The sequence below is a fragment of the Arvicola amphibius genome, chromosome 3 (assembly GCF_903992535.2).
Source record: "Arvicola amphibius chromosome 3, mArvAmp1.2, whole genome shotgun sequence".
Lineage (NCBI taxonomy): Eukaryota > Metazoa > Chordata > Mammalia > Rodentia > Cricetidae > Arvicola > Arvicola amphibius.
The window spans coordinates 172,760,372-172,782,341 of NC_052049.1; the positions used below are offsets into that span (position 1 = coordinate 172,760,372).

A 21,970-nucleotide genomic window follows, 5' to 3' on the forward strand; every position below is an offset into this window, starting at 1 on the left:
AAAACATCCCCCACCCCTGCCCCAGGATAGCTTGTGCTGGGTCAGACATGGAAGAAGGGCAGAGGGAAGCCTTGGGAGGGTTGAGAGCTAAGTGGCCCATTCTGGGTCCCATTAAAAAGATAACCAGGCTGATGGACAGACAGCTCAGTGGGTGGGAGGCACTTGCTGCCAAGCCTGATGACCTGAGTTGTGTCCTCAGAAGAACCCAGATGGTGGGAGGAGAGAACTGAACCCCAAGTTATCTTCTGACTTTCACACACATGCCACGGCACATGCCATCCCGATAAATACAAGAAACAAACAGAACAACCATCTAGCAGCTGCAGGGGGTCAGGGGAGGAGTGCTGGAAGGTGAAAAGGGGGCCGGGAAGCTGTAGTCACAGTAGGGTCATGGGAGAGGTGAGGGAATGGCAGCAGGCAGGGGCACAGCTGGGACTGAGGTGGGGGCTTGGGGACAACTCACGGATCTTGCTGATGGATGGTCTGGGGATGTGATTATTTTTTATTTAGTTAAAAATATGGGCAGATAGAGTAGCCAGAGCATAGAGTGCCGCGGAAGACTATAGGTAGCTAACAGGATCCCAGGTCAGATGGGAGTGGGTCCCAGGAGTAGCCAGGCTATGTTTGCGAGGGAGGAAGAACTAAGAAAAAGTATGTGTGTAGGTCTGTGTTTGGGTGGGCCTCTCGGTGGCACAGCTGAAGTGCCGCCTGTGGGTTTGTGTAGGCTTCACCTCTGGCTGTGTTACTAAAACATGGTCTTCCCCAGAACGCCTACTCCCTGCCTCTACCTGCCGCTGCCGCTGCCACTGCCAAACCTCCAGGCCTCTGATGGTGGTGAGGGGCTTTCCTTGGGAGGTGTGTCCACGAAGTTGGGGCTTGAGCATTAGTGACCGGTGAAGGGAATGTGGTGAGGGCACAGCTCTCTTGGGCCCTCACTTGACCCTGGATATGAGGGCTTAGCGATGGAGGAACAGCAAGTCCTTGCCCTCTGGTCCTTCAGGACTTGCTCTTGTCCTTGTTCAGTCGGGTTGAGAGAGCACTCCCAGGGTGGATGACTGAGACTGTTTTGTCTAGGCTCATTGCCAACACGCCAGCGTCCTGGGGCGTGAGGACAGAAACCTGAGTGGCTCATTTCCAGCTTGTGCTCCTCACCCCAGGCTCAGACAATGGTTTTCCCTTCCCAGTTGGTAAAAATTTCTAGAACGTGAAGAATTCCCCAGAAAGAGAAGTGGTTTTATACTCTTCCTTCTATATCGAGGTTTAGTAGATTCCTGTTCTTATGATTTCAAGGCTAGACTGGGTTATTCTTGGGGCACCAATGTGTACTCAGGAGACTCCTTGGGACGTAGTGTTTGGAGTGTGTGCACGGCGCCCGCGTTGACTGGTGTAGAATATGGAGCATGTGCATGGCACCCGCATTGACTGGTGTGTGGAGCGTGTAGCTAGGCACCCGTGTTGGCTGGTGTTGTAGAGTGTGTGGATAGGCACCCGCGTTGGCTGGAGTGTGGAACATGTGGGTGGCACCCGTGATGGCTGGTGTGTGGAGCGTGTGGATAGTACCCATGTTGGCTGGTGTGTGGAGGTGTGGATGGCACCCCGTTGGCTGGTGTAGAATATGGAGCGTATGGATGGCACCCGCTTTGGCTGGTGTAGAATGTGGAGCATGTGGCTAGGCACCCGTGTTGGCTGATGGTGTAGAAGACATTTTCTTTGGCAGCCACTCAGCCCTTGACTAATGCCACCTGGTCTTCCAGTCCTCCAACAGAGCTGTGTGACCACCTTTGTCAGTTCAGTGCCTTCTCCAATGCCCACAAACCCAACCTTGAGGATTCTCTTTGGGAGACCATGGTTCTCTTCCTATAATCAAGCTGCGAAGATGTAGGCATCAAAGTTGGAGCCTCATCAACGGTTCCAGGAAACAAATTAGAGTCTTAGAACTGAGAACAGCAGAGGATATGCAATTCATCTCCACATGCTTTTAGAAATAAAAGTTGGTGGGGGCTGGAGAGATGGCTCAGTGGTTAAGAGCATTGCCTGCTCTTCCAAAGGTCCTGAGTTCAATTCCCGGCAACCACATGGTGGCTCACAACCATCTGTAATGAGGTCTGTTGCCCTCTTCTAGCCTGCAGGCATACACACAGACAGAAGATTATATACATAATAAATAAATATTTAAAGAAAAAGAAATAAAAGTTGGCCTCATATCTTCTAAAATTGTTTTGAATATATTGTGCATATATAGTTTTTGTTTTTTCAAGACAGTTTTTTTTTTTTTCTGTGTACCCTTGACTGTCCTGGAACTCACTCTGTAGACCAGGCTGATCTTGAACTCAGAGATTCACCTGCCCCTGCCTCCTGAGTGCTGAGATTAAAGGTGTGCCCCACCATTGCCTAGTCACTAATTTTATTTATGTGTAAGCTTATATGTGGATGTCACGTGGGTGCAGTGCCAGTGGGAGCCAGCAGAGGACACTGGTTGCTTGGAACTGGAATTGACAGGCAGTGAGTTCTGGGTTGTGGGCTCTGAGAATTAAACTCAGATTCTCTCTAAGAACAAGTTCCACCCAGAGTGACACCCAGGTATCTGGGTGACGCTAGGCCAGCATTCTACCCTGAATGCAGGTCTCTGTAGGTGTTTTGATCATGATCTCAGTGTTTTCTTAGAAAGTGAGATTTCTCTGCTGTTAATGTAGCTCATTGCCAATGTCAGCTGACTTCTGGTGAGGCTTTTTTTTTAGATTTATTTATTTATTTATTTATTTATTATGTATACAGTGTTCTGCCTGCATGTATGTCTGCAGGCCAATTAAGGGTACCAGATCTCATTATAGATGGTTGTGAGCCACCGTGTTGTTGCTGGAATTTAAACTCAGAACCTTTGGAAAAGCAACCAGTGCTCTTAACCTCTGAGCCATCTCTCCAGCCCTCTGGGGAGGCTCTTGTGACTGATGGCAAGTGCATATGTGAAAGAGAGTGATTACATCACCCAATAGGAAGCCAGAAATTCAGGGGTGAACCCTGCAATAGTCCTTTCCAAGGGTAGCAACTTCAGTGACATAAGGACTTCCAAGGAGACTCTAACTTACCTCCTAAAGATCTTTTTAAAAATTAAAAAATTTTGGGGCTGGAGAGATGGCTCAGTGGTTAAGAGCATTGCCTGCTCTTCCAAAGGTCCTGAGTTCAATTCCCAGCAACCACATGGTGGCTCACAACCATCTGTAATGAGGTCTGGTGCCCTCTTCTGGCCTGCAGGCATACACACAGACAGAATATTGTATACATAATAAATAAATAAATAAATAAATAAATAAATATTTAAAAAAAAATTAAAAAATTTTAAATGGCGTGTGTGTGTGTGTATGTGTTGAGAGGTTAAAAAACAATGGTCTCGGGCTGGAGAGATGGCTCAGTGGTTAAGAGCATTGCCTGCTCTTCCAAAGGTCCTGAGTTCAATTCCCAGCAACCACATGGTGGCTCACAACCATCTGTAATGAGGTCTGGTGTCCTCTTCTGGTCTGCAGGCATACGCACAGACAGAATATTGTATACATAATAAATGAATATTAAAAAAAACCAATGGTCTCAAACGCCTGTACGTTATCCTTTCCAAACTGAGGCTAATGGATCTTTCTGTCACTCTGCACCCACAACCTGCCTCCTGCATCTCATGCACCCCATTAATTTCATACTGACACTTCTAGGCTCACATGACACCTTCCTTTTCAGTATACTCCCCCCATTCTATACTCACCATATACATTCAGAAAGCGAAAGCACTGCCCAGTGCCTCCTGGGACCAGGCCTCTGGTGGACTCCTGGCCTCATGCTGTCAAGGTGGGTCTTTGGGAAGTAAGATCAACAGAAAGGGCTCCCTCAGGTAGCAGCTGCCTTTCGCCTGTCTGGCATTTTCTTTTTTTTTTTCTTTTTCTTTTTGTTAATATTTATTTATTATATGTATATTATATGTATATGTATATATATTATATGTATTTATTTATGTATACAATATTCTGTCTGTATATGTCTGCAGGCCAGAAGAGGGTACCAGACCTCATCTCAGATGGTTGTGAGCCACCATGTGGTTGCTGGGAATTGAACTCAGGACCTTTGGAAGAGCAGGCAATGCTCTTAACCGCTGAGCCATCTCTCCAGCCCCTTCAATTATTTTTTTTTCTTTTCTTTTCTTTTCTTTTCTTTTTTTTTTTTTTGGTTTTTCAAGACAGGGTTTCTCTGCAGCTTTTTTAGAGCCTGTCCTGGACCTAGCACTTGTAGACCAGGCTGGCCTCGAACTCACAGAGATCCGCCTGCCTCTGCCTCCCGAGTGCTGGGATTAAAGGCATGCGCCACCATCGCCCGGCCTCTGTCTGGCATTTTCAAGGGCAGAAGAAGAAGACTGAACCCAGACCTGAGATGGAGTCCAGGCTGGTTCTTGGGGTCTCCTGGGCACTGAGTGGGTAGGGTAGATGTCCTCCGTCGTCACAGTTTGTGTAAATACCTTTCACCCATGCTCTTGTTCAGACATGTCCATCGTTATGCTCTTAGTCCACACAAGTGCAATCACAGCGATCCAGGTTCCTTTTCCTAACAAATGCCTCTCAGTAGTGAAGGCCAACTCATCGTTTCTACTTTTTGAGACTAGCTCAGGCTGGCCTTGACCCCAAAGCAATCCTCCTGCCTCAGCTTCCTAAGTGCTGGAATTACAGGCATGAACCACCATGTCTGACTAGCTCACTATGTTTTAATATTTATATAGTATTTGAAGGCATAAGCAGTTTGCCTTTATACCTCCCTGAATATGCCTGATCGTCTGAAGTTATGAGCAGACTATAAATCATTAAATAAACCCTTCTCCATTGGTGAATATTCAAAAATGCAAGTAAGTGTTGTTACCAATGGTTCATTATCCACCTTTATGTCAATGGACCAGTGATTCTGGTGATTTGGCTTTGATTTGATTTGATTTGGTATTTATGGCAGAAAAAAATGGACAGCACTCTGTGTTTTCCTTAAACAGGAATCCACTGCTGCCTGGGTCACAGCTGCCCTTGTGACATCATGAGTCATCCTCTACTCTCTGCTCATGCCAACCCTGGAGCAGCACAAACCTGAGGGGATTTGAACCATCTACACCCAAATCCATGTATGAACAATGGTAAGCAGAAAGGGCAGACACATCAGATTTGTTATGTAAATAAATCTCACGATGAGGGACCCATCTGATAACTCAAGAGTCTAGGAAGCAACCGGGCAGTGGTGGCATATGCCTTTAATCTCAGCACTCAGGAGGCAGAAGCCAGCCTGGTCTACAGACTATGTTTCAGGACAGCCAGGACTACACAGAGAAGCCCTGACTTAGAAAACCTAGCGGGGAAAAGAGTCTGGGATGCTCTGGAAGCTGGGGATGTGTGGGGTGCAGAACAGTGAGGGAGAGATGGTAATCCCATTCTTGATTTCCCCAATTGCTGGGTACAGGATGAAAAACAGTCAAAGCCTGAAGACCTTAAAAAACCTACTGGCCATGTTCCTCAGAAGAAGCAGCCAGATGATCTATCCTCAGACACAAAGAAGGCAAAGGTAGGAGGAGATTTGGCTTGGGTGTCTCTGGCCCTTGTTCTTGGCATGGTACCAAGCTAAGCATAGGAATAAATGATTTCCCCATGTTCCTGTTTCATTTTCAGCCTAAAACTCTGGTTCAGAAATGGAAAGCAGGGGGCTGAAGAGATGGCTCAGCGATTAAGAGCACTAGCTACTCTTCCAAAGGACCCAGGTTCAATTCCCAGCATCCACTTGGCAGCTCACAATTGTCTGTAACTCCAGTTCCAGGGGATCTGACACCCGCACACAGACATACAAAACAAGGAAGGAAGGGAGGAAGGGAGGAAGGAAGGAAGGAAGGAAGGAAGGAAGGAAGGAAGGAAGGAAGGAAAGAAGGAAGGAAGGAAAAAGTGGAAAGCAGATGTTAGTGTGGAATTGGGCAAACTATGACCTCCCAGACCAAAGGCCTGGGGCCGAGTCTGGGATGTGCTTGTGGAATGGAATAGCTAAGATGTAGGGAAGTTGGTTTAGACTTGAGTGTGTATTGGTTGGGCGTGGTGGTGTATGTCTTTAATCCCAGCATTTATGAGACGGAGGAAGGTAGGTCTCTGTGTTCAAGACCAGCCTGGTCCAAGGCTGTGAAACAGAGAAACCTTGTCTCAAAAACAAAACAAAACAAAACAAAAAAAACCCAAAAGCCCCCCAAACCAAAACAAACAAGAATTGTGTGTGCATGTTTACACTTGTGCACACATGTCTGCTTGTCAGTTGAGAAGTGTGAAAGTCACGAGGAAGCCAAACCGGCCTGATGATACACTTCAATAATTCCAGCACTTGGGAGGAAGAGGAGAGTGAGAGGGAGGCCAGCAAAGGCTACAGAGACCTTGTATCGACACATCCCAACACACACACGCGCACACACACACACGCATACACACACAGGCACGTGCACACATACGCATACACACACATGCACACGCATACACACACGCATGCGCACACATGGTGGGGGGGCAGAGTGTGAAGAGAAGAATCGAGAACGAGAGAGAAGATGAGAGATTGGAATATATGAGTTGGGGGAAATGTAAGATGAGGATTCAGCAAGAGGGAGGGAAAAGGTCGAGGACAGGGGGTAGAGTCAAGGAAGAGAGGAACAAATGAGCTACCAGACTCCAGGAGGGCCTAATGGGACGGGACATGGTCCTGGCTAGGTGGGCAGGCTCACCAGGATATAACCATTTGATAATTATGTGGGTCGCAGGTTTTGATCTCAGCCTGCTAACCTAGGCTGTAGGAAAGCTGGAAGGCCAGGGCAAGAGAGACAGACTCAAGGAACTAGGGGAGCTGCTAGTGACCCGAAGCCGGAGGTGACAGTAGCCGGACACTGATCCAGTCTTCTAGTTCCCAGCCAGTGTCCTGACCAAGGCTATTCATTTCAGCAGGAGAGGGAGGGAGGCAGGTACTGATAGGGAATCAGGGCCTTTCAAGGCACATCCTTGGGCTGAGGCGGATGAGGAAATTCACTGAGTATCCCCTCTTTTTCCTTGCAAGCCCCAGGAATACCAGGATCGCTCTGTCAAGACCTCAGTTATAAAGATCCAAGCGTGGTGGCGCGGCACACTGGTCCGTCGGGTGCTGCTGCACGCAGCCCTCAGGGCCTGGATCATCCAGGGCTGGTGGCGGCTGATTCTGACGAAGATGATGGAGAAGAAGCGTCAGTCGGTACTGGATGCCTTCCAACGGGAGCAGTGGGCAGTGGTCAGGGTGCAGTCTTGGATCCGCATGTGGCGAGTCCGCAGGCGGTACTGCCAGGTGCTTAGGGCTGTCCGAATCATCCAGTCGCACTGGAGGTGCCACATCTGCGCTTCACGGGGTGTCATCAAGGGCCACTACCGAATTACGGCCAGCCAGATGCATCTTGAGCTGGAGATCTTACTGGGCTCGGGGCCTTGTATCGTGTCCGAGTGTATTCCCCTCCCAATAAAGCAGTGAGGCGGTCTTATGCGGTTTCTCTGTCTGACAAGTTTCTGGAGTGGCAACCCTGGGTTTCTGTCTCCCTGCTGGACTAGCTCTTCAACCTCAGCTCCTGAGTCATGATCAGACACCCCAACGGGAAGCTGTCAAGACAGTCCTGCAGAATTCTTATTCCCACTTTTCCCCTGAGCCACCAATGGAGATTAGGTTCACTTCTCCACGTCTGGCCAGTGTGAGAGAGTCTATGGCATTCTGCTGCAAGCCCCATTCTCTGTAAGTGGCCAGGCCTCAGGCTCTACAGATCCAGGAGCTGAGGCTCAGGTCTGTTCCTCTGCAAGGGATGTCCAGGCAGTGCTGGACTTTCTGAAAATCTCCTCCTGTGACATATTATTCCCCAGGGTGGGATCAGGGCCAGGTGATGGTAAAATGCCAATGACAGCCCAAGCTAGGCTGCCTGCCCCTCTTCGGTTTGGGTATTGCCATCCCAGAGACTCTTACAGAAAGGGAGGGTCTCTGAGACCTGGGTCTTTCCCTATAAGACTGTAGGCTCGGAGCCCCTGTCCAGCTCTATCTTATTGACTTCCCTGGCCAGCTGGTCCTTTGGCACACAGAGGTTCTGAGGTGCTGCCCAGAGGTGTCCTGGGTCAGCTGTCCTTATATTTAGGCATGGTTTCTCTGTTCCTGTCTCTGCCCTGCTCTGTGTCTGTTCTGAACCTTGGTGTTTTCTTCTCACTCTGAAGGACTTCTCTGGTCTTGCCTCCTTTTGTCTTGTGTTCAGTGTCTCAGGGAAAAGCCCCCTAAGAGCCTGGGTAAAATCATGGGTTCTGCCTCTCACTGTCATTTGGGCATGGACATGTCAATTTTTTCAGCTTCCTGAGCTGGGGCTTAGGATCCCTGCATTTCAGGATTGAATATCAGGAACAAATTTTTGTCTCTTCCAAACTTCTCATTGTATTCTTTTTTAAAAATGATTTTTAAAGGTTTATTTATTTATTATGTATACAGTGTTCTGCCTGCATTCCAGAAGAGGGCACCAGATCTCATTATGGATGGTTGTGAGCCATCATATGGTTGCTGGAAATTGAACTCAGGACCTCTGGAAGAGCAACCAGTGCTCTTAACCTCTGAGCCATTTCTCCAGCCCCTCATTGTATTTTTTAGACATATACATTGTCAATTGCCTCTCAATAAAAAACTAGAAAATACTCAGCATCAGCAGCAAAGACACAGACTTCAAATACTGGTGGCTGCAAAAGAAGTGGCCAACTTTGCCCTGCCGTAATAAATCCAAAGAGTCTGACCGGCTGGGCATGGTGGTACAAACCTGTAATCTGAGCACTTAAGAGGCAGAGGAAGGAGGAAAGCTGTAAATTCAAGGCCAGCCTGGTCTACATGGCAGTTCCTGGGCTAGCCAGAGCTATGTAGCAAAATTGCATGGAGATGAGAAACACATCTGTACCAGCAATGTGCAGGCGCAGCTGAACTTGCGTCTGCATCTGCACTGACACCTGTGAGTTCCCGAGTCTGTAGAGCCCTTCATCCCCATTCAGCCCATACCACTGCTCCCCTTTCCAATTTGCTCTTTGGTTTTCTGAGACAGGGTTTCTTTATGAAATAGTTCTGACTGTCCTAGAACTCACTCTGTAGACAAGGCTGGCCTTGAACTCAGAGAGATCTGTCTACCTCTGCCTCCTGAGTTCTGTGATTAAGGCATGTGCCACCACTGCCTGGCTTAAAGAATTTATTTTAAAAATCATGTGTGTATGTCTGTATGGAGGTGCAGGAATATGGAGGTGCCTGTGGAGACCGAAAGAAGAAGAGCTCTTGGCTCTTCTGGAGCTTGAATTATACGTGGTTGTGATCCACTGGATATGGATGTTGTGAACCGAACAAGTCCCCTTCTAAGAGCAGCAAACGCTTCCAACCACTGAGCCATTTCTCCAGCCCCATATTTCTAACTCTTAATTTTGAGTAGGCAATGATTTCTGATTCCCACAATCCAAAACAAATGGGCTCTTCCTTGTATTGGACAAGTCAATGGTTGCTGTCAGCTTCTCTCCTTCACAGACCTGTCCACACCCTGCTCGAGCAGTGGCAGACCCCCACCCCCAGGCGACCGGTGAGCTCTCTGCACTTCAGGTAGCTGAGGCTTCTGCTCAGTTAGAGTCCTGCGGCTCTGCAGAGATACTCTTCATCCAGCCGGAGCTGGAAACGTGCTTCGTGCCTCGTCTCATGATGCTCAAGTTCTGACTTCTCCACCCCACGGATGCCTTTTCTGAACCTACTGGGCACGATTCACTGTAGCTCTAATAAGCTAGGCTTGGCTACCCATCTCCAGGATGCCAATTAAAGAGACAAGCAATGGTGAAAAGTGGAGAGGATTAATCCAGTGTGGCCACAGTCCAGAGAGACACAAGGGATCCAGTGACTTCAAGTCTGTCTTTGGGGAGCTGGAATTAGCTTTAGGTTTAAATAGAACTGGGGCAAGGAGCAGGAGATATGTATAATTTAGCACCCCTGGTCTAGGTGTGGACTCCTTGATCATTGTCTTAGTTCTGGTCCTACAAGACGGTCTACAGAAGTCCCTCTTCTGAGAGGGTTGTTCTTAGGGCATGGTGACTTGTGCTCCAGGGTGCAGCTTTGTTCTCATAGATCACTGTTATCATCCGGGGTGGGCTGTCTTCGAGGTTTGACAGCTCCTGGAGTCTAAGGTGACCACATGTTTAGGTCAGTCCATCCATCTCTATGCCTTCAGCCTTGAAGAGGATGAGATTTAGATACTCCTTGGGCAACTAACAGTTGACCTGCACAGAGAGCCAGGGATTTAAAGGGGAGGAGACAGACATGAATGAAGGCAAAGATGCCGTTTTTTTTTCTTGGAACTATTATAGTTACCTTGTGGGTGTACGTGAGGAGGGGTCAGTGGTTTTTAGAGCAGTTTCTAAATGCATGTTTCAATGATATGACCTTGGACCCCTCCTCCTATAGCCTGGGTCCTCTGCAGGGCATTCCTCCCATGGCAGTGCCTTCCTGAAAGCATCCGGCATCTTCCTTGGCTCTGAGCCATTGTGATTCTCTCTCTTTTCCCATAATACCACCTGACTCAGTAACTTTCAGAATTGTTCAAAGAAGGGACAGGAAAAAAAAAGAGAAAGGATAAGAGACAACCAAACATTCTGTACAAAGCAGAATCATGCCATCTACAGAAGAAACAACAACAACAACAACAACAACAAAAAACAAACCAAACTTGCTGGCATCGCCTCTCCAGCAGGCCAGAGAAACTGGAGAGGAGATGTGGAGTTGACTGCTCTGCAAACACACAGGAGCCTTATCTGAAGGGACAAAACTTAATTCTTCTACTCTCTCTTTCTGTCTTAATCCTTTTATTCCACCAAAGGCAAATACCTCTATGCAAGAAGGGAATCACCTCACAAACACAAGTTACACATTTTCCAAAAACATTAAAATCTTTACATAGGAAGAAATCACATCGTGGTCACAAGTTACATGTTTTTCTTAGAAGCCCACAAGGAGTTAAACATTTCCCTTTATATTATTTCTCCTACCATAATATCTTCACCCCAACGATTCTTTTATTATTGGTTAACAAGGTTTTAAACAAGCCGTGTGTGCTTCATCCAGTTCCTTTGTACTGGCAGGCCACTGTTTGTGGTTCCAGAGCGGCAGAATCCAAGCCTGTTTCTGCTCTACAAAACCTTTAGACAAGTGCTCAGAGGGCCATCTGATTTTCTTTACACAAATAGGGTCATTTGGTTTCCTTTCACAACTTTGTTTTCTTCAAGGTACACACTGAAAACTGTGATTAATTTTGTAAGCCACATGACCAAAGACCTCAGACCTAACTGTAGCTGGCATTTTCTTTGGGCCACCAACCAGCTCCCAAATAAAGACACGGACACTTTTTATTATAAATGCTGACCTTAATTTAGCTTTGCCCCACTAGCTCTTTTTGAATTTAATTTAACCCGCTTCTATTCCTATATGTTTTGCCTTGAGGCTTTTATCTTTCATTCATTCTGTATGTCCTACATTCCTGCTGCTTCTGTGTCTGGATGGCTGACGTCTGCCTGACTGGCTGGCCCCTGATGTCTCCTTTTCCTTCCTCCTCCTTCCTTCTCCTGAACCTGAATTCTAACTCCTATTTATTCCTCCTGCCTGGAAATGCCACCTACACCTCCTCCCTCACTATTGGCTATTCAGCTTTTTATTAGACCAATCAGGTGCCTTGGGCAGGCAAGGTAAAACAACAACACATCTTTACATAATTAAACAAATGCAACACATCTCTGCTTAAACAAATATTCTGCAGCACCTAACCTTGGGTGCAGGGATAGAGCTGCCTTTTTTGATCATCAGCCTGTTTTTTCACAGAATTCATGGGTCTATCATGTGTGAAGCTTCCTTGTTTTTATTTTCCGTCTTCAACAAATCTCACATCTCTAAGTATCCTTGTGCTATAAAAAATCATCTTTAGTATGATCTGCAAGTAAATTGCCCAGTAAGGAGTGAGATTTTCCCACGAAACAATCACGCCATGTTAGATACAGTGGGATCCCTTTCACATAATAATCACACCATGCCCGATACAGTAAAATCAATAGCAGCAAGTAGGACAAAGCACAGCAGTAGCAAGAGGCATTCTGGAGACATCCAGGGCTTTGTCTCTCTGGGATGCATTCATTATAGCTGTGCTATCCAGTGAGCTTCACTCCACAAGTTCCATTGCTGACTGCAGCTCCCCCCAGCATGGCCACTATCAAAGAGTGAAATTAATATCCTCAGTGGATGGAAGAGACTTCGTTAGGCACAAGATAACCATCATCCAAGAGCCATTAGGAAGGAACACAAGAGGCCATTAATGGGCAGGGTGAGAGGACACACCAAGTGCAGATTCCTGAGTGGAGCATTTGACATGAAAGAACCCCTTGGATTGCAGTTCATAACGGCAGAACAATACGAGAGAGGAAACGGTGGAGAGGTTACGGGCATCATGACTGAGTCCCCAAGGAAGGAGGGCAAAGATGGAGAGTAGCTCCACTAAAGTGTGGGCAAAATCCCTAAAGGGACTCGCTGGCGCTTCAAAGACGAAGGGAGACAGCTGGTGCTCCACGTCGGTCACAGCGCAATGTGATAACGGATGAAGATAACATACTTAGTAGTCGAGAGGAAAAGAGAAGCGGAGGGTGCCTCTGCAGGGACTGGGTGTCAGGCTTGCGTGGGTGCTCTCAGCAGTAATGCTGGGGAAGGGAAGAGTATAGTGCAATGCTCTGACAGAGATCAAGGAGCACTGAGCTACCTGTGACCCCCAAATGTCATTCAAACAGAAGAACAAAGTGTAAGGCACTCTCTACAAAAAAGGCAAGGTTCTGTGTAACTCATCTTAAGAGTAGCTCTATCTGAAGATGGCCTTGAGCCCTCTGTTCTCCTGTACTCCCTCCTCCCCGAGTGCTGGGGTTACAAATGCACACCACCTCGCCTAGATTTTTATGTGGGTTCTAGGAATATAGTTCAGATCCTCAAGCTTGTGCAGAAAGCACTTTTACTTGGGCTGTCTCCCCACCCATCTATGAAGGTGTTTCTGGGGAGTTAACTCAAGGACAAAAGCAAATTCAGAAGCGTGATATAATATGCGTTGATGGACAGATGTCACTACAATTAATTTGTTCTTTGTTTTTTGAGACAGGGTTTCTCTGTATAACAGCCCCAACTGTTCTGGAACTCACTCTGTAGACCAGGCTGGCCTCAAACTCACAAAGATCCACCTTCCTCTACCTTCTGAGTGCTGGGATTAAAGGCATGCACCACCACCAGCTGGCAAGATATCACTAAGATTTATAGTCACAACCAAACAAGATTTTTTTCTATATGTAGATTTCTATAAAATAGTGCAGTCTCAGAAGATGCTAACACAGGAGGCTGCTGGAGGCGGGAGAGCAAGGGGAGACTGGGCTGAAATATTTTTGGTTATTTATCCCCCCTGAGACAGGGTTTCTCTGTGTAGCCCTGGCTGTCCTAGAACTCACTCTATAGACCAGGCTGGCCTTGAACCCTGCCTATGATTCATCTGCCTAAACCTCCTGAGTGCTGGGATTAAAGGTGTGCACCACCACCACTACATTGCTGGGCTAAAGTTCTTGCCTGATTTGGAGCACAAATGAGACTTTTCATAGATTCTCTATGTCAAGTAAAATGTGCTAATATTTGGTTATTTTAAACAGTTTGGCTTCAAAGGCCAGACTGCTGTTCTCTCTCTGTCTCTCTCTTTCCCACTCTCCCCCCTCTTTCTGTGTGTGTATTGAAATAAGTTCTTGCTATGTAGCTTTGGCTACCCTAGAACTCACTGTGTAGTCCAGGCTGACCTCAAACAGAAATTCATCAGCCTTTGTCTTCTAAGTGCTGATATTTGAAGTGTGTAACACCATGCCTGGTCAGAGTCTTAATATTTTATGTGTGTGGGTGTTTACCTGCATGTTTGTCTATGTACCACTTGTGTGCCTGGTGTTCAGGGAAGCCAGGAGTTGGATTGCCTGGAACTGGAGTTAGAGATGGTTGTGAGTTACTCTGTGGGTTCTGGGAATTGAACTCAGGTGCTCTGGAAAAGCAACAAGTGCTCTTAACTGCTGAGCCATCGTCCAGCCCTGAAAATGTGCTGATGTTTAATGAAAGTATGGGAAGAATGAAAAGGGATCTCTTCCGTGCAGTTCAGAGGTTAGGTTACCTAAAGCGGAAATCTAAAGGGCAGCAATTCACACAAGCTGGAGCTTTGTTTTTATAGCACATACAAGAAGCCAAGAAGTGGGCAGTGCAGGCCACTGTGGTGGCTCCACAGTGTCATCATGGAATCATGCGCCCACTAAGTTCTCCTCCTGCCCTCCTCACTGCATTAGAGGCTGACCTTGCTTTCAAAATGGTTTCCAGAGCTCAGGCCATTAGGCATACACCTTGGGAAAGAAGAGCGTGAAGGAAAGATGGTAGAAAGTCTACCTGGGCCTGGGAAGCCTTTAAGAACTGTCCTCAGGTGTGGCAGCTCATGTCAGAATCCCAGTACTTGTGAGAATGAGGCAGGGGATGAGCTTGAGGTGAGTCTGGCCTACATAGTGAGTTCCAGGCCAGGCTGCAGAATAACACACACACACACACACACACACACACACACACACACACACACACACACACACAGAGAGAGAGAGAGAGAGAGAGAGAGAGAGAGAGAGAGAGAGAGAGAGAGAGAGACAGCTTCTCAGAAGACCTGTCCTACAGTTCCTGCAGACATCTTCCTGGCTAGGAAATCTTACTCACTCAGGTGACCATCCTGGTGTTCTAAACAAAACTGGTTCTTTTGGCAAGTAGTGGATATGAATAAACTAATAATAGCTGACATGGTTTTTTTTAAAGATATTTTTATGATTTATTTAACTTTATTTTATGTACATTGGTGTGAAGGTGTCAGATCCCCTGGAACTGGATTTACAGATAGTTGTGAGCTGCCATGTCAGTGCTAGGAATTGAACCCAGGTCCTCTGGAAGAGCAGTCAGTGCTCTTAACTGCTGAGCCATCTCTCCAGCCCCCGACACAGTTTTTTAAGATGGCAGAAGAGAGCCGGGCGGTAGTGGCGCACGCCTTTAATCCCAGCACTCGGGAGGCAGAGGCAGATGGATCTCTGTGAGTTCGAGGCCAGCCTGGTCTACAAGAGCTAGTTCCAGGACAGGCTCCAAAGCCACAGAGAAACTCTGTCTCGAAAAACCAAAAAAAAAAAAAAAAAAAAAAAAAAAAAAAAAGATGGCAGAAGAGAAGCATTCAGCAATCTTAAAACACTGAAAAATCCTACCAACCTAACAATGGACCAAGAATAGGAAGTCCCAAGGAGAAAAGAAACACAAAGCAAGATGGCGGTGTGTTGGCACAGATTAAGAATCAATAAATATAAATGAGGACTGGAGAGAGGGTTGTTGGGAAAATACCTATTGCACAGCATGGGACTTTGAGTTCAGACCCCTGGAGGGGCTCATCTGCAAAGCCAGTACTGTGGGGGCCTGATACAGGTAGAGCCCTGGAGCTCTTTGGTTGGCCAGCCTAACCAACTTGATGATCTCCAGATTTAGTGAGAGACCTGTCTCAAAAAATAAGGGGAGGGGTGTCGAGGAAGACAACTGATGTCATTACTTGGCCTCTGCAGGAAGGGTCACCTGCAGACACCCCCACATGAACATGTACATATCACACACACAACTGTAAATAATGTCTACAGAAATCAGACTCTTGCCCTGATATCAACAGTGAGGGTAGAGATGTGGACCCTGGCTGCCCACGGGTCCTGGGAGTTCTGGATGAAAAAACTTAGCAAAAGATTGACTTTATTTTTATATGTACATGTGTGTATATGATCATGTGTATGCAGGTACCCACAAAGACAAGAAGAAGCAGTCAGATGGATCCCTGGAGCTAGAGTGACAGGCAGTTGTGAGCTGCCTTCTACGGGTTGTTTGGAAGAGCAGCAAGTGCTCTTAACTACTGAGACACTTCTGTGGACCCAAACAGACTTATAAAAACAAATTCAATGATTTAAGCATATTATTATATTGGTTGAAAATTAACTAAAACACTTTCATACCAAGACCAAGCAAGGATAATAAAAAAATACAGAATTACCAATATATACCTCATGAACAAAGAAAAAAGTCAATAAAGTATTAGCAAATTCAATTTAGCAGCATTTACTAAATATAAAGTGTGTATTATATATTGCATGTCAACACATACACCACGACTAAATGGGTTTTATATCAGATACCCAGTTTCAATATTTGAAAACCAATCATTGAAACTTTAATATTTGAGAACATTCTATGTGTGTGTTAGGAAATGGAGGCTCTCATCATAGTCAATTGCAAAGTCGGATGTGATGGTTTATGTCTGCAATCCCAGAACTGGGTAGATGGAGGCAGAAGGGTGGAGAGGTCAATGTACCAGACTTTTCTTTTGGGCTACCACCCAGATCCCAAATTATGACACGGAGACTTAATATTAGATATGATTGGGGCTGGAGAGATGGCTCAGAGGTTAAGAGCACTGACTGCTCTTCCAAAGGTCCTGAGTTCAATTCCAGGCAACCACATGGTGGCTCACAACCATCTGTACTGAGATCTGGTGCCCTCTTCTGGCCTGCAGGCATGGAGGCTGAACACTGTGTACATAATAAATAAATGGATCTTTAAAAAATATAGATATGATTGCTCCAGTTAGTGTAGGCTCATTTCTTGCTAGCTCTTTTAATTTAACCTGTTTCTCTTTGTCTACCTTTCGTCTCAGGACTTTTTGCTTTTCTTTCCTTCTGTGTATCTTACTTTCACTGCTGCTCGTGTCTGACTGCCTGGTGGCTGCCTGGCTTCATGCCCTGGGTGTGTCCCTCTCTTTCCCCTACTTCTCTTCTCCTCCCTCTTCTCTTTCCTCTCAAGCCTAGATTTTGTCTTTTTATTCTCTCTGCCTGCCTGCCCTGCCTATCCTTTTCCTGCCTAGCTATTGGCCTTTCAGGTTTTTATTAGACCAAGCAGGTGCCTTAGGCAGGCAAGGTGAAACAAATGCAACCCATTCTTACCTAACTAAGCACACTTCCTTACCCCGTTAAACAAATGCAGCATAATGAAATGTAACACACCTTTACATGGCTAAAGTCATATTTCGAAACATAAATGAATGCAACATATTTTTACCGAGTTAAAATAATATTCCACAACAGTTCAATGTCATCTTTAGCTACATAGCAAGTTCAAGGCCAGCATAGACTTCATGAGATTCTGTTTCCAAAAAGAAAGAACAAAACCCTAAAATAACAATGAAAAAAAACAATAGAAAATGCTTTCTTTTTTGTTTGCTTTTTAAAAAATATTTATTTATTATGTATACAATATTCTGTATATGTGTGTATGCCCGCACACCAGAAGAAGGCACCAGACCTCATTACAGATGGTTGTGAGCCACCATGTGGTTGCTGGGAATTGAACTCAGGACCTTTGGAAGAGCAGGCAATGCTCTTAACCTCTGAGCCATCTCTCCAGCCCTAGAAAATGCTTTCTTGTGCTGGAGTGGTGGTTCAGTGGCTAAGAGCACTGACTGCTCTTCCAGAGGTCCTGAGTTCAATTCCCAGCAACCACATAGTGGCTCACAGCCATCTGGCGCCCTCTTCTGGCCTGCAGGCATACATACAGCGAGAACACTATATACATAATAAATTAATCTTTAAAATAACAAAAGAAAATGCTTGAATCATGAAGGGTGGCGCATGCCTTTAATCCCAGCACTCAGGAGGCAGAGGCAGGCAGATTGTTGAATTTGAGGTCAGCCTGGTCTACAGAGCGAGTTTCAGGACAGCCAGGACTACACAGAGAAACTATGTCTCAAAAGTCAACCAACCAATTAATTAATCAATCAAATAAAATAAACTTTAAAAAGGAAACCTTGTCTTTAATGAAATATTGTGTGTTCCACCGCTCAAGTTTTCTTTTCACAGTGCAGCTACTTTGTAAAATATTTGGTGCTGCCAAACACTGCTACACACGCATGAACACACTATCTTTAACTGCTGCACATGCTTGAACACACTATCTTTAACTGCTGTACATGCATGAACACACTATCTTTAACTGCTGCACATCCATGAACACACTATCTTTAACTGCTGCACATCTATGAACACACTATCTTTAACTGCTGCACATGCATGAACACACTATCTTTACTGAGGATATTCATCACTTGGGAGACAGCTACAGAGTTCTCTTAGATTTCCCCCTTGATATTTCCCTTAAATGCGTCATTGTGTCCTGGATTATTTCCATCTGAAATGCGGGTGGCTGCTCTTCACTTGCTTGATAAATACATCTAGACATACAGAATCCACTCTCATGTTCACATGGAAAAACTGGCAAACCATGGCTGCTGTATCTCTGATCTGAGCTCAGAATATATTCAGCGAGGATTTGTGTAGCAGTGCATGTCTTATGGAAGCCCAGGAAGTTTGCAGCAAAGTACATTATTTAGGATTCAGAATTACTTCTTTCTGTCATGACTTTACAGAGTACAGATGTTAGCTACAAGCCTCATGGTTTTGCTTTCTTTTATTAGATTCACTTATTTTTATGTGCATTGGTGTTTTGCCTGCATGTCTGTCTGTGTGGGGGTGCCAGATCCCCTGGAACTGGAGTTACAGACAGTTGGAAGCTGCCATGTGGGTGCTGGGAATTGGCCCTAGTCCTCTGGACGGACAGTCAGTGCCTTCAACCACTAAGCTGTCCCTCTAGCTACCTTAGTTTTGCTTTTTCAATTCTGGGTTTAATTCATCAAGAAACATGAAGACACAAGAGGAGAAAAATATTATTTTATTTTATGTGTATGGGGATTTTTACTCACATGTATATCTGTGCCTGCTGCCCGCAGAGGCCAGAAGAGGACATCGGATCCTCTGGAATTGGACTGGCAGGAGGTTGAGAGCTGCTGTCGGGGCTGGTGACAGCACCCGGTCCTCTGGAAGAACAGTCAGTGTTCTTAACCGCCAAGTCGTTTCTCCAGGCCCAGAGAAAAAGGCCTTTAAAGGGAAGAGGGGATAGAATGTGTGTGGCATAAAACCAGAGGGGGTCTGTTGGGGAAGGGAAGGGACCAGCAGGAGGGAGGCAGAGGGATTGCGGTGTTGGAAGAGAATTAACCAGAACAAGGACCTGGTGTGGTGTGTGCCTACAGTCAAGTATTTGTGGGGTGGAGGCAAGAGCATCGGGAGCTCAAGGGCTCAACTACATAGTGAGCTTGATTTTGTTCTCCGTGTAGCCCTGGCTGTCCTGGAACTTACTCTGTAGACCAGGCTGACTTCAAACTCAGAGATCCACCTGCCTCTGCCTTCTGAGTGCTGGGATTAGAGGCGTGAACCACCCCTGCCCGGCTCTGTAGTGAGTTTGAAAGCAGCTTGGGCTGAATGAGACCTTGTCTCAAAACAAACAAGCAAGCCACCACCCCAAGAAAACCAAGAACAGGGTTGGAGCTCAGTTGGGAAAGTGCTTGCTCCACAATAGTGAAGACGTGAATCCAGCCTTTAGCACCCATTAAAAAGCCAGGGGCGGTGACACAGGTGTGTCCTTCAAGCACTGGGGAGGTGAGGACAAAAATCCCTGGGACCGGATAGCCGGTCAGTTTAACTGAATTGGTGAGCTTCAGGCCAGTGAGAATCTAAAAACAGAAAAAGGGTGGAGTCCGTGAGATGGCTTGGCAGGTAAAAGTGTTTGCCTTATAACTGGGACAACTTGAGCTCCGTACCAGAACCTGTGTAAAAAAGTCAAATGGATTAGTGTTCATATGTAATCCTAGCACTCCTATGGAGAAGGGGCGCAGAGAAAAGAGAATTTCCTTGTAGTTCATGGGCCAGGTAGCCTAGAACATGCAGAGTGGCAGAAACAGAGAGACCCTATCTCAATCTCAACAAGGTGGAAAGAGAGAACAGACTCCGCAGAGTTATCCTCTGACCTCCGGCAGGTACACCTGAACACACACACACACACACACACACACACACACACACACGCTCACACACACAGAGGTGGGGCTCATAGGCACAGTGTAGTGGCCCATACCTTTGATCCCAGTCAGCACTTGGGAGGCCGAGGCAGGTGGGTCTCTGAGTTCCAGACCATCCTGATCTATGTAGCAAGTTCCAGGCAGTCAGGACTACACAGAGAGACCCTATCTAAAAGGCAAATCAAGGGGTTAGAGAAATGGCTCAGATATTAAGAGCCCTAGCTTCTTTTCCAGAGGTCCTGGGTTCGATTCCCAACAATCACATGTGGCTCACAACGAAACAATTAAACCAATTAAAGATCAAGAACACAATGGAAGGAGGACAGCTTCTGAGGAATTGATCTAAGGTTGATCTACAGCTTTTATACATGCATGTACATCTGAACACACATGTGCCCCTGCACATACTTCCGCATGCACGTGTGTGCATGTGGGTATACACACACACACCTGTATGAAAATGTCAAAAAGGAAACTCATTACTATGCATACTAATTGTATTTATTTATATATATTTTTATAACTTTAAAAACAAGGTTTAGCCGGGCCGTGGCACATGCTTTTAATCCCAGCACTCGGGAGGCAGAGGCAGGTGGATCTCTGTGAGTTCGAGACCATCCTGGTCTACAAGAGCTAGCTCCAGGACAGGCTCTAAAGCTGCAGAGAAAAACCTGTCTCAAAAAAACCAAAAAAAAAACCCCCAAGGTTTATTTATTTTATGTGTCTGTACATCTTGCCTGCATGTATGTCTGTGCACCGCATTCATGTAATGCCTATGAAAGTCAGAAGAGGGCGTCAGATCCCCTGGAGTTACAGACAGTTGTGAGCTGCAATGTGGGTGCTGGGAGCTGAACCTGGGTCCTCTGGAGGAACAGTTAGTGCTTTAACCTCTGAGCCTTCTCCTCAACCCCTTCCCTGATGCTAATTAAAAAAAAAAATCCTATAAGATCCAAAACTCCAAAAATGGAAAAGGAACATGAAGGCAGGTGTGGTAATTTGAATGTAATTGGTCTCCATGAGCTCATAGGGAGTGGTGCTATTAGGAGGTGTGGCTTTGTTGGGGTAGGTGTGGCCTTGCTGGAGGAGGTGTGCCACTGTGAGGGTGGCTTTCCAGGTCTAACATGTGCCCAAGCCACACCCAGTGTCTCAGTTTACTTCCCGTTGCCTGTGGCTCTAAGTGTAGAACTCTCAGCTCCTCCAGCACTGTGTCTGCCTGCACACCACCATCTCCTGTCATGATGATACTGGACTGAACCTCTGAGCGATAAGCGAGCTCCTCAATTAAATGTTTTCCTTTATAAGAGAGTTGCATGTTCTTGGTGTCACATCACGATAGAAACCCTAACTGGGACAGAGGTAGAATACAGTCTCTTCTCAGGGGTCAGTGTTTGATACTAGTAGCCATAAGTGGTTTTTCTCGTTCAGAAATCTTGAATCTTGTTTCAGTAAAATGTTCCCACTGCTAAGCTGTGGAACCCCAGGGTGGTTGGGCAAGGCAGCTTATCCAGCTTTGATTTTGACAGACATTCGTGGAATTGATGATGGCTAAATCGATGATGCTAAGTAGTTTCCTAGTGGCCTGCAATTCCACGGTTTTCTATAACTCACCTATTAATGGATACGGATACAGTGAGAAGCCACAGGCTTTAAGCACCACACGCTTCTGTTTGTGATGCTGAGATCAAATCCCCAGGGCCTGGCACAAGTATTTTGTCTCTGAGCCTCAGACCAAGCCTTTCGTTTCATAAGCTTGTCCCCTTAAGCCTTCCACTGCCCCCCACTCCGAATTTTATTGCTCTCAGGCTTATCACTTCTAGGAAGAGTCCTCCTCAAGTGGCATTGAGTTTTGTTTTTTATTTTCCCGTCTTCAACAGATCT

At 46.2% G+C, this 21,970-nt stretch overlaps 1 protein-coding gene across 1 annotated transcript; it reads left to right on the forward strand.

The window, feature by feature from the left end:
- Positions 1-4,870: 4,870 nt before the first annotated feature.
- Positions 4,871-7,527, forward strand: Iqcf1 (IQ motif containing F1). The gene is made up of 3 exons (XM_042054746.1): positions 4,871-4,876; positions 5,473-5,574; positions 7,087-7,527. The coding sequence occupies exons 1-3, from the start codon at positions 4,871-4,873 to the stop codon at positions 7,525-7,527; spliced, it is 549 nt and encodes a 182-aa protein (XP_041910680.1).
- Positions 7,528-21,970: the final 14,443 nt, after the last annotated feature.

Bases quoted from the DNA above. Each gene is read 5' to 3' on its own strand.
- Iqcf1 (XM_042054746.1), top strand. The intron at 5,575-7,086 runs GTAGGAGGAGAT...TTTCCTTGCAAG, and splicing joins CAGACACAAAGAAGGCAAAG to CCCCAGGAATACCAGGATCG.